General features: G+C 37.0%; 1 protein-coding gene across 1 annotated transcript; it reads left to right on the plus strand.

Moving 5' to 3' along the window:
- The first annotated feature begins 5,518 nt into the window (after positions 1 to 5,518).
- Positions 5,519 to 8,506, plus strand: LOC145568737 (uncharacterized). The gene is made up of 3 exons (XM_081628154.1): positions 5,519 to 6,427; positions 6,798 to 7,279; positions 7,565 to 8,506. The coding sequence occupies exons 1-3, from the start codon at positions 5,732 to 5,734 to the stop codon at positions 8,316 to 8,318; spliced, it is 1,932 nt and encodes a 643-aa protein (XP_081484280.1). The 5' UTR covers positions 5,519 to 5,731; the 3' UTR covers positions 8,319 to 8,506.
- Positions 8,507 to 13,418: the final 4,912 nt, after the last annotated feature.

Consider the following 13,418-nt stretch of genomic DNA (forward strand, 5'->3'; position numbering starts at 1 on the left):
TGTTATGCCATTCTAGTTTTTGAACAGTAGAATTCAATAGTGCTGAATAATTTAGAGTATTTGAGACAAATTCATGGTGTTTAATTATTTGCTTAGGAAATGGTATTGCAATTAATAAAACAATTAGTAAGAGCAAATCAAGGAGTAGTAAACTCTATTAACGCAGCCCGATCGAACGTGAGAGTGAGGGTAAAACTCACTGAATTGCCGCCCGATCTGGCCATCACCACTCGATCGGGCGCGTATGCGAGGTTGAGAAAATCTGCTCCGTCACTTGATCGGGCCCGAGAGCTGATATTTTCACAGAGGTTCTCTAGCTCGATCAGGCCCGAGTGATTTCTAGTAGACCTGATCAATGGGCGAGCCGGGCCGATGCATAAAAAAGCTGCTCATTTCTCGGGTTGGGCCGGGCCAAGCTTCGAGCCAAAAATTTCATGCCCAAACCCGCCCAAAATGACAGAGCCGTGCGGGATTTTTGGGCCGGGCCAAAAAAATGAACTAAAATAGCATTAAAAAAAAAAAAGCATTCCCAAGCCCGACCAAAAAAAAAATATAAAATTCGGGCCAGGACCGACCCGATTTCGGGCTAGAAAATGCTGCCCAAAACCCGCCCAAAATCGGCCCGAGCTAGTTTTGATCAGCTCTAATTTTTGGGTTCAACGCTGCTTGATTTTAACGGTTAAGTTGATGGGTTTTGCTCTATAATGGGCAATACTCATGATTATGCAAATAGAGGGCTACTTACTATGTGTGTTATAAGTATCAAATTTATACAACAAATTGGGTATAACGGCTAGTTTACCCTTAAAAAAAAAAAAGGGTGAAACTAACTACCCGTTATAACTCATTAGGTCTGAGGTATATTGTGTAATAATTTATATAAGTAATGGCATTTTATGAAAAATCAAAAGTAGTCGGTGGCATTTGGTGAATTAAGAATTGCAGTAATGGATAGCTAACGGCCAGAGCTCATTAATGGCACGCCATGACAATATACTATTTGTCAGTGGCATTTGGTGAATTTTGAAAAACCCGATGGAATTTGGTGAATTTTTAAAATACTCAATGTCATTTGGTGAAATAGCCGTATCTTTTTTAGGTTTACTGATTTTTACTGAAGTGAAATTAATTTATTGATTATTTTTTAAGGTGAAGTGAACAGGACCTTAGCTTAATCTTTTGTTTGAGTTATTCCTTTAACAAAAGCAAAACAACCGATTAAAATGACAACTAATAGAGAACGGATTAAAATAACACTATTACCCAAGGGAGGTTGACTAATGAAAAAATTTGTATAGTTATGTCACCTTATCTTTACTTACCGGAAAAAAATGGTTTTAAAATATTTAAATTTAGGTGATTTTCTTCGTCTAATGCCAACTTTAAGGATGTGTTTTCTTCTAATAGTCCCAAACCAGTCAACAACCTATTATATCAGATTATAAAAATTTTAAAATAATAAAAAAAAACCCCTTTTCCCCACCAAACCACCCTAGCTCCACCTCGTCCCCCACTGGAACTTAAAAACCCTCCCTCCTTTCCCCCACCCTAGGAAACGCCCCTCCTTTCCTTGATCCCAGAAATCGCCCCGTCTTTTGTTTCCCACCCCGGATAACAACCCCCCACCCTTCCCCAACCACCGAAACCACCCATCCTTCCCCCACCCCCAAAATCGTCCATTAAGGGGGACTTCGGTGGTAAGGGAAGGGAGCGAGGTCGTTGTAACAAAGTAAGGAAAGTAAGGGGTGGTATCCGGGGTGGGGAAAGGGGGGGGGGGAAGTTTCGGGAGTGGTTTTTATGGGTGGGATGTGGCGGCTGACCGACTTTAGGGATTGGAGTGAGACGACCGGCTGGTTTCGAGGCTTGGGGTGGCCGACTGGTGAGGTCATGGGGAGGGGTAGGGGCTAGTAGTGGTGTTTGTCTTTTATTTATGTATTTATTTTTTACCAGTATACTTGTAACAATATTAAATTCTAGAATAATCGATAGTTGGAATTATTTATAGAAAATCGCTCAAAATTGAAATTATTAAAAACTAATTTATCAAAAAAAAGAAAGGGAAATTCTACATTATAACCCTTAAGTTTTACTTTTTCTATGTTTTGCCCCACCTTTTTGAAAGTTACACATTGTAACCCTCAGGTATAATAAATAACCATACGTTAACCTTGCTGTTATCCCGTCATTAACAAATTCTATTATGTAGTTAGTGGAGCCCCACTCTCCACTAATTAATATTTTTTTTTCAGTTTATGTGATGAAAATTTTCCATTAAAGGTTTAGGGGGCTGTTTTGGTCCTCATAAGACCAAATTGAGCTCAGATTTTGTAAAAAAAATATCGTAAATATCTTACTTTTCATGTTAAGAAATGTCTCGATTTTTGTGTTATTATTTTTTTTGCTGCAAAAATTGTTCAAGTAATTGTCTTGTTTTACGTGTCAATTGCGTTATTTCTTAACACGCCAAATGAGATATTAGACATTACCTTTTTTTTTTTGTGCAAATTTCGAATTTGATTTGGAACTATTAAACAAACCTCGATACCTTACTTGAACAATTTCCACCGCTAAAAAATAATGACATGCAAATCGAAACATCTCTTAATACGCATAATTGTAGACATCTAAAAATGTCTTCCTAAAACCAAACCCGATGATGCACGACCTTTCACCGCCATTATTGGTTAGGTCAATTATTTAATCTTGGGAGTGCTTAAATCCATATTCAATCTCATATATCTCATAAACCAACCCAATTCTTAGCCTATTTCCCCAAACTATAACTTATCTTTCTCTTTTCATGTCCACATCACAAAACCGAGCTAATCTGATTTTGTGGCCCTATAATTTTGATCCAAATATTTCTTTGGTTGAATAGGTCTTGAAATAAGCTTTCCAACGGTGTATTATAAGCCCAATTCAGATTTAAAAAGAAGATATGAGCAAAACACTAAACTTAGCCCAAAACCGACACCCTTGCACTAAAACGGCCATATTATAAAATCTTTAGAAAATTTGACCTGATTTTAATTGGGTTGGAAAGTAGACTTGATAAGATTTCCAACGATATATTATATGCTTTATTCCGAGTTATGGATCAAAAGTTATCATAATTTAAAAATGTGTAAAACCTGGAATTTACAGCGGCACGTCAGAAATGCCGCGCAACGGTATTTTCTGTCATGTCACGGGCAATTTACAGTGTGGCACGACATATTTGCCGTGACACGACGTTTTTTCCGGGCTTTTCTTTGCGGCGCTTTCACTTCTAAGGTTTCGTGCTTCACCCCACATATTTTCTCTATAAATACGAACCTGATTTACTCAGTTTCGGGGCATAAAAAATAATTTTGTTTCTCCCTGCACCAACAATCATTCTCTTCTCCCTCTTTAGCCTAAATACTAGCATCTCTATTCTCTCATAATACTTCCCCTAAGCACTCCAAGGAGTCCATACTTGACCTGAACTTCTATACTTAAACCATGGCGTGAAAGGTAGAATTAACTGAGGGTTTGGACCAAATCAACTTTACTTTTAATTTAATACTTTGATTGATTCAATTTGATTTATATTTTTATTGAAGTTACTAATAATTTATTCATGATATAACAATTCAAGGAAACGCAGAAAGTGAGTAATTAATCACTTAATTACTCTTATTTTTATTCTTTATTGATAGTATCATGATTAGGGTTATTATAATGATTTAATTTGAGTAAGGATATTAAGGTTAAATTGCTTCCAATGTTGATGTTTATTCAATTATTTATTGTTGATCACCATATTGCATGGTTAAAGGGAATATGTAATTGAAAATCACGAGTAATAAGATAATTTGGACAACCGATTTAGGTTCCTTTTTAATCTTGTTGTCTAATCAAGTGATCATAATACTTTAGAATTATGTGTTGCATTAATATTCAACCAATTTAGCATAGTTATAGTTTGGAGCAAATTGAATCTTTGTTTGCATGCCTTTGAGATCGCAGGAATTGCTTTTCACTATAAGAATCGAGTAAAGGCCAATATAGGCAAATGTGACTCCATGACTCACTTCGTACCACCATCCCCGATCCTCCTTTCGTGGTTCTGAACCATATGGAGTTAGTAATCTCATGGATTATGAATGGGGTGTAACCTTCACGGGTCAATCATTGTTGCCTATCGTTTTCCCTTATCGTAGTTGCCTTATATGATCCGTGAATGGTTTACAAGTTCCTTAAAAACTTGTTGGCAGCTCCCTACTTTACTTTGTCCCTAATCGTGTCCCTAATTGTATATGTCAATTCCCACTTCCTATGAGTGTCAAGCATATTCACAACATGATTAACGTAGGCGCGCTTCGAACGACACCTACAATAATGAAGCGCTTACATAATTTTTTTTGTCAAATCCGAACTCAAATTGGATTCTTAAGAGCCAAAATGGCCCCAAAATCTTTATCGGAATATTTTCCAACACGCAAATCGACAGAAAATATTAATTAGTGGAGAGTAGACCCCACTAATGGTGAACAAAATAACAGAAATTATTAACGACGGGATAACAACAAGGTCATCGTATGGTTACTAATTATACCTAAGGGTTACAATGTGTAACTTTCAAAAAGATGGGGTACAATGTAAAAAACGTAGAACTAGAGGGTTATAATGTGGAATTTCCCAAAAAGAAATTACAAAAATTCGATATATACTAACCATTAGCCAAATGTGAATGCCTATTTAAGGGTAATGATATATGTAGCACTTAGGGCTATGTATAAGCATTAAATATACTTTCTAGAATAGAATTAAGTTGGGAATTCATGACAAAATCACGGGCATATCGGTGTAATTAATCTATTTTCATTATTTCTTTTTTTGGGTTCTTATACATATACATAAACTTTAGGGCTATATTTATCATTTTCCTTTAATTAAGAATCTGTTCTTTTTAGCTTAATTTAAGTTCAATTCAGTTCGTTCAGTTCAATACAATTCAGTTTAGTTCTTAATTTCCTTCTCTCATAAACAGTTCAATTCAGTTCAGTAAATCAGAGCATGTCCTAAATCTATAGAAATTGTTATATATACCCTGGTGTACCGTATACCCAACTAACCTAAAATTAGTTTTTGCTCTTCATTTGATGACAATTATCAAAATGATAACAAATACGTGTGGGTGTACGTTACACCCGGGTGTATATAACAACCTCTCCTAAATTTATACTAAAACAACCAATAGAATTCCTATCCTACCTAAAAACCCAACCTGAGTTTAAATAAAGTTAATTATGATAAGAAACTTAAACAAAAATTAACCCACCAAACCCGTTTAATTAATTTACAAAGTTAATTTAAATAAAGTTAATTTAGAGTCAAGTAGTCAACCAAAAACTCTCCATGGTTAACCAATCAACCATCTAAGCCTGTCACTTTCAATAGTCGCCAAGCCCAATTCATTTCATGAATCATAAATGAGAAATTTATAAAACCCCTGAAAATTATTCACGTCATTATTTTTTTCCTACACTCAGCCGCTCTCTTTCATTTCCACCTTCGCTCTTCTTTCTTCTCTCCCTCACTTCAATTTCACTCAAACACGCTAATTCATCTCAAGTTGGTTGATTCATTTCAAGCTTTCAGATCTAAATGCCTACCCTCATTAATCAAAATCAATAATCTTCTTGCATCGAAATCAAGAATAAAGCCGGCAAATTCTTTTAGCCGGAAAAATTGTTGAGAAAATTCAATGGGAACAATGGAACCACCACTACCAAACATGGTGGGATTTCAGTCACAACCAGCTGCGAATTATTCAGATTCGGTGGATTCATCGCCAAAATCGACAACCCAACAGGGCGATTGGGATGAGCCCCTCCCACCTGTCCCCGGTGCGAAACTCCGATTAATGTGTAGTTACGGAGGTCACATTATTCCACGGCCACATGATAAGAACCTCTGCTACGTTGGCGGAGAGACTCGAATCGTTGTCGCCGAGAGAAACACTTCTCTTGCCGACCTCACAGCTCGTTTGTCACATTCTTTATTGGATAACAGGAAATTCACCTTTAAGTACCAGCTACCGAACGAGGAGCTAGACTCGTTGATCTCGGTTAGTACTGACGAGGATCTGGATAACATGATTGAGGAATATGATCGTATTGCTGCGAATAACTCGTTTTCGAAGTCTAATTCGGGGAGGCTGCGCCTTTTCCTGTTTATGGCTAAGCCGGAGACGGCTCAAACCATGGGTGCTTTGATGGATGATGCTCAATCTGAATCTTGGTTCGTTGATGCTCTTAATGGGGCGGATTTGTTGTCTAGAGGGTTGTCTGATTCGGCTGCCGCCGTCGGTGATCTGCTTAGGCTTGATAGTGACCCTGCATTGCAACAAATTCCACCTAATTGCTCTCATCCTGCTGCTCAACCAAAAGTCGCACCCCAAGTAAGATCATCTTCTAGTTCCGTTGATATGATTGTGATGTTGCATAATCTAATTATTTTTATTATTATGATATTGAAATTGTTAGAAAATATTGGGAATTCAGAATTCATTACAATTTTATTTGGGGCAGTAGTAAAAGAAATTCATCAATTTTGGTCAAGGGTTTTATTTGTATCCGGTGCAAAACTTTTTTAGTAAGGACTAGAAGAAATATCTTTATTATTAGTATTGGTGCAGTTGATACTTCTGTAAATAAGGTGTATATTGTAAGTTATGATTGGCATATCAGTTTATTGGGTTTATTGGTATATCTATTGGTTTTCGAAGATTGACACTGATATATATATATATTTTTTTTTTCAAAACGAAGGAGGTACATTCAGTAGAATCCATACATACTATAATGTCAGACTCACCAATGGTTGAAAACACATCATCTTTTGACTCGACTACCTCATCTCCATCTATGGCTCACCTGCCTCCAGTTCGTGTCCGAGTAGATGAGGTTGGTGATGGAAATACTAGGATGCAGGAAGAGATGAAGGGTAGAGGAGGATTGGAAGAGCACTTCTCGTCACAGCTCAGGGTTACTCCACCTCCAGCTGTTACTTCAGCACCAAGTAGTGCTGCAGTTGCTAATGCTGCAATGATGAATAATAACTATGGTGGTATCAATAGCGGTATGAATGATGATGATCAGTTGTCGGATCAGGGGATGCACGCGGCATCAAGGAAGCCACCTCTGCCAATACCAATGCCGCAGAGAGTGAGTGGGGGTTTTAATTCGCCATCGCCTAATGACTCAAAGAATGCTGCTGGATTTAACTTGCCATCCCCTGATTCTGTTCACAGGTACTTTTTTTACTCCACATCTGCTTTATTCACTTTTTTCTTACTAGACTTACAACTGCACATTTTGTCCATACAATAAGCGAGCTGAACTTTAAATAATGAAGGTAGTATATATATTAATGGTGAAAGATCTGGCTTACAGAACCCAAAAAAACATAAGATACAAATGAATTGTGACAGACATTTTTTCTGAGACATTAGTTAAATGGCAACATATACTGGCTGGACTCTAGACCGAGTAAATGGAATTTGTTTCATATTTTGACATTATATCATTCATGGCAGTGCCAGCAGCATATCTTCAGGAATTTCTCTCACTAAAACGGCAGTCCAGCATGATCAAGCTCAAGTAATCAGCTCGAATGAGAACAAACCTCCAATCACCCAAACCACCACTGATCAAAGATTAGACAACCGTTCTCCCTCGCCACAAAACCAAAACCTCCAAATGCAGCCAACTCAAGACCCTACCAAATACATGTATCCTCCACAACAACATGAACAGCACCAACATCAATTCATTCAAGAAAACATGCATTATATCCCAGCTCACTCACAAATGACCCAATCATATCGGCCAATGTATGCGACACAACAACAAATCCACCCTCAAGTTGATCATCAGCAGTATCCAATGTATTATATACCTGTTAACCAAAATCAACCTTATAATGTTGCTCAACCGCAGACAATGACACCCATGGTCCAACCTTCATCAGTAACCCATGCTCAACCGCCTGTGTACGCTACCAGAGGAACTGCTGCACAAACAAATAACCAATTTCAGCAATATCTTGCGTACAATAATGCAGTTGTTCAGCCAAGGACTGGAACTCCGGATAATTATGCTCATTTTGATTACAGTCAATTTGATTATGGTCATAACCAGGTATATTATACAGGACAACTTCCACCAGCTGCAGCCCCCATGGCTACTTCCCAATACCAAAGCATAACACCTGCTCAAGCAGCTATGATTGCCGAAGCTTCTATGCAGTTGCCTAAAAACGAGGGCACCAAGCAACCACCAACGTCATAGTCTATAATGTGTCTTGAAATTCTGCTATTTGTAGGATATTATTTGACATACTCTATCAGCATAATGTGTTCTGCATTCTATAAACAAATAAGTTTTCAATTATCTTAGTTTTACCTGTAATATGTACTTATATGGAAAATAATTATTTCCTGAATGATCTTTGAAACTAAAGCTACTCATGCAGGTTTTCATCTCATATATCACTTTTGAACCATTAAATTATATCCGGAAAAAATGAAACGAATAATCTCACATTTGCCACTTCTATTCAAAATAATCTCACCTTTACGTAATCTGGAAATAATCCCACCTTTTACCCCAATCTGCTCAAAACAGTCCCTTAACCTGTTTGTGAAATTGGTGATTGATTTCAATTGGTTTTTTTTTTTTTTTTTTTTTTTTTTTTTTTTTTTTTTTTTCTAATATTAAAAAAACAAAAAAATAATACTACATGCATTCCATAAAATCTGCAACAATTTCCCAAAATGGAAATTACACATTATGTGCAACAAACCAAAAGTTTCCTCTTTTAATAAATTTTTTTGTATAAAATTACCTGCATACCCTTGCTAAATTTTACTTAATTGCAATAAACAACATATTAACTCTTGAAACCAAATTAATTTATTCATAATTAAAACCCTGACCCACATTCTCTCTCCTCCCTCACAACCATATCCACCACCAGCATCTCCAAGTTTTCTCTCTCCTCCATGTCAACCACCACCACCACCAGCCTTATTCTCTCTTCTCTCACAACCATCACACCACCACCACCAGCCTTATTCTCTCTTCTCTTACAACCATCACACCACCACCACTGAGATCCACCGCACCATCTCTTCTCTCTATTCTCTCTTCTCTCGTATCCACCGCACCATCGCTTCTCTCTGTTCTCTCTTCTTTCGTATCCACCGCACCACCGACCATGTCACCTCGCCTGTTCGTCGCCACCTTCTTTTCCCCTTTCCAAAGTTCCCCCCTTTTCAAATTTGAAATTTGGGTTTTGGTTGTTGGAGGTGGTAAGGTGGTTGGCTGGGGTCGCGCGATTTAGTTGGGTGGGTTCATTGGTGGTGGTAAGTGGGGGTTTTGGTTCTTTGGTGGTGAGTTGTTGTTTTAGTTCGTTGGTAGTTGGGTGGGTTTTTGGTGGTGTGAGTTGATTAGTGGTGGTGCGAGTTGGTTGGATGGGTTTTGGCTGGTGGTGCGAGTTGATTGGTGGTGGTGAGGTGGGGCTTCGTTCCTTGGTGGTGTGGTGGTGGTGTTGGTCTGGTGGTGGTGCAAGTTGGTTGGCTGGGTTTTGGGTGGTTGTGGTGGGATTATTTTCTCTCTCATCCAATTAATCACATACCCCTTTGTTTACTAATCTTTGCTTAAGAAATTTTGCCTTGTAGATTGTACAAGCCACTTTATTGCAGATTTTATGAAACGGAGTTGGTAAAAAAAAGCCCTATTCATCCTGTTCCCCCTTCCCGAACCCCCACTTGAAAGCACCCGCCCATGCCTACCCCTTCCCTGCCAGAGCAGCCATCAACAAGCCACTCATCTTCCCAGCCGCTCCACCCCCTTCCTCGTTACTCCCTTTTCTCTAATTTTAAGAAGCTTAAATTGGGTAGCATTCATATGGACGATGACAAAAGTTATGGGCATTAATTAATTCTTGCTCACTTTTAGAAGTTGTCTTTAGAATTGCCTTTTTACAATACTAGAGCTCTGATTGTGAATTTATCATCTCCAACGAATCAATGATGAAGTCCTTGATTATTAGTAGAACTTTGTATCTAGAACTTTGTATTAGCGACGATAAATACTTAAGTACTGATTAATCTGGCCAAATACTACCACTTGCTCAAAGGATTTATAGTGTCAAATCGGTTAGATTGGGTAATAATATGGGTTCTTCAAAGTCGTTAATTACTTGGATAATGATGTTGGGTCAATCTTCCGTAATTTAACCCATCTTAGAATCTTAGATTGAGTACTCTTGAGGTTGAAGAGGATTTTGATGCCCATAATCCAATTCTGTTAGATTTCGGGGTTTAAGGGGTTGTCGGAGTGGTCTGCTTTAGGGGATTTTGGGGTGGCTGGTTGGTTGGGTTTAGGGGGATTCGTGGGGTTAGGTGGGGTACGTGGAGGTCTGGTGATAGGGGTAGGGTTCAAGGCCTGGTGGGGGTGAGGTTAGGGTTTTGGGTGGTGGTTATGGAGGTCTGGAAAGAACGGTTATGGTGGATTGCCATTGAAGGTGGGAGTGAGATAGGAAGAGGGATTTAAGAAATAAAATTTACAAAGGAAAAATTGTAAAAACTAATCTGTTAAACAGGTTACAAGTATTTTAAGCAGATGAGGGGTAAAGGTGGGATTGTTTCCGGATTATTCAAAGACGGGATTGTTTTGAGTAGAAGTGACAAAGGTGGGATTATTAGTTTTAATTTTTCCTAATGTTAATTGTCTCTTTTATATTTTTACTCTAAAAATATTTGTTTACATATTTTCTCTCATTAATACTATTAACTAGCACTGTCAAAACGGTTTGACAGTTCGGTTTCGGTTCGGTTTGAAATCGGTTCGGTAGTTAATCGGGTCGGTTTGGAATCGGTTTAATTGTCTCGCGGGTCGGTTTTGGTTCGGTTTAAATAGTTATCGGTTCGATTCGGTTTCGGTTTATTCTTAAGCGGTTTTAATTTGGTTCGGGTTGTAAACAGTCCGTGTATTAAACGGTTCGGTGCAGGCGGGTTGCGGTTTGTTAACGGTGCGGTGTAAACGGTTTTTATCCCGGTTCAAACAGTTTCGGGTTGGAAACGGTTTCGGGTTAGAAACAGTTCGGTTCTTTTTTGGTTCGGTTTATAACTGGTTCGGATCTTTTTCGGTTCGGTTTTTTACTGGTTCGGTTCTTTTTCGGTTCAATTTATAATTGGTTCGGTTCTTCGATGGTTTAACCACTTTAACGTTATTCATATCGGTTCCATTTCAAGTTTACTAAATTACGGTTCGGGTCGGTTTTCGGTTTCAAAAAATAAATTGTTTATCGAGTTGTTTGGATTCGGGCAGTTAAATGGCTTTGGTTTGAAATTTGATAGTACTTGCTAACCTTTTGCGTTCACAAGTTTTAAATAAAGTCGGTAAGTCGCGAATCATTTCATATTTAGACAACATATTATAAACAAATTCTCATTTATTTTATAAATACATATTATGTTCTGTTTCAAGTTTAGTCATACTGATCTTACTAGTTTATTACGAAGTAGATTATAAGAATTAGTGTATTAATGTATTATTGTTATACAATTAGGTTATTATATGCTTCTTATTTAATCATTTATATACTACGCATACAATCATAATCATGACTTGATGAGTTCTTGACTTCTTGTGAAATGGAAATTTGCAATTTGGTAATTCGATACTTGATTAGTCAACAAGACTGATAATTATGACTCGTTTATCATTATATATTTTCATGAAATTATGAAGATATTACAAAGTGGTTTGATTTGTATAATGAAATAAAACACTAATGACTAATTAACAAGGTCATATTGATCAGTTCAATCGATCATATGTACTACACATTATTAACACGTGGTATCTAACCATCTCAATATCTCATAGATAAATATTCGTATCATCGTTATTCGTATGTATTAGTACAAACTACAAAGTTATACGAAGTAGCTCATTAGTGATCTTTTTAAATTAATCTATTTATACATTTTATTAATATAACGTTTTTATAATTTTTACGTGTATGAAAATAAAGATATACTAGTAGATATTTTAATACGTGTCTTGGGTACTGATCCCGATCAAATGGGGCAAAAAAATACTAAAGAATTGAAGGAATAATATTTTTGTGATGAATGTACAACACACAAACACACACGGATCACCACTCTCAACCATAGATTAAAAAATCAATGGTTAGATTCTTTCTCCCACAACACACATGGATCACCATTCTCAACCATAGATTAAAAAAATCAATGGTTAGATTCTTTCTCCCACAACACACATGGATCACCAATCTGAACCATAGATTAAAAAAATCAATGGTTAGATTCTTTCTCCCACAACACACATGGATCACCAATCTGAACCATAGATTAAAAAAATCAATGGTTAGATTTACATGAAACCACTCTCACCCTTTTGAAACCCTTTCACTCTCACTCTCACTTTACCACTCTCACCTTACCACTCATCCTCACGGCGCCTCTTCTTCTCACGGCTAAGCGCCTCTCCGTCTCATCACCTCTCCGTCTCATCCTCACGGCGCCTCTCATTCACGGTGTTTGTTGTCCTTATTCTGAAGCTGTCCTGGCGCCTCTCATTCACGGAGTCATTGGTGTTTGCTGCCCTAATTGCTCCAAATTCAGGTATGATATATACACGGCGTCTCTCTCTCTCTAGATTTTAATTGATATGTGTTGTTGGTATCATGGTATGAATTGGTGTTGTTTTTTTTAATTTGTTACTGTATATAGTTTAAATTGTTTTTTCTTGTATAATTATAACTCAATTATATATCTGAATACAAAAATTGAATCTTGTTTTGTTTGGATTATTGTTAACAATTTGATATAACTATTAATTATGCAAATTAGTGTTAGTGTGATTTTATTTGCTGCTATTTGTTTAATTGTTGAATTTGTTGTCGTTGGCATAGAATTCTGAAGAATATATTGATATATAATGAGCACTAGGACATTAATTACTTTGTAAAATAAGAAAATAAGGTAGAATACAGTGATTATTTTGTTGTCCTCTATCATGGTATCATGGTATCTTTACTATGCAGAAACCGAGAAACTTGTAGGCTTTACCGCCCACCCCGTGCTTCTCATTGCTCAATATGCAACAATTGTGTGCAGAGATTTGATCATCATTGTCCATGGGTGGGTCAGTGTATTGGACTAGTAAGTTAACACTTTAATATGGTATTGTCTGAAGTCTCTGCATCAAAAAAGGTTTTATCAAGAAATTGTTATTTCATTTTCAGCATATAAATTTCCTATAAATTTTGAGAAATGATACTACTTATTCAAATGAAGCCAGATCTATATCCCATAGTCAAACTTTCTTGTAATTTTGGCTGTATACATTCAT

This window comes from Chenopodium album, chromosome 11 (assembly GCF_948465745.1).
Source record: "Chenopodium album chromosome 11, dcCheAlbu1.1, whole genome shotgun sequence".
Taxonomy (NCBI): Eukaryota; Viridiplantae; Streptophyta; class Magnoliopsida; order Caryophyllales; family Amaranthaceae; genus Chenopodium; species Chenopodium album.

What these genes read in the sequence shown, in the direction of transcription:
- LOC145568737 (XM_081628154.1), top strand. Translation starts at nt 5,732, where the DNA reads ATGGGAACAATGGAACCACCACTACCAAACATGGTGGGATTTCAGTCA. An exon ending in AACCAAAAGTCGCACCCCAA is followed by an intron (nt 6,428 to 6,797) that starts GTAAGATCATCT and finishes TTCAAAACGAAG; the next exon opens with GAGGTACATTCAGTAGAATC. An exon ending in TCCCCTGATTCTGTTCACAG is followed by an intron (nt 7,280 to 7,564) that starts GTACTTTTTTTA and finishes CATTCATGGCAG; the next exon opens with TGCCAGCAGCATATCTTCAG.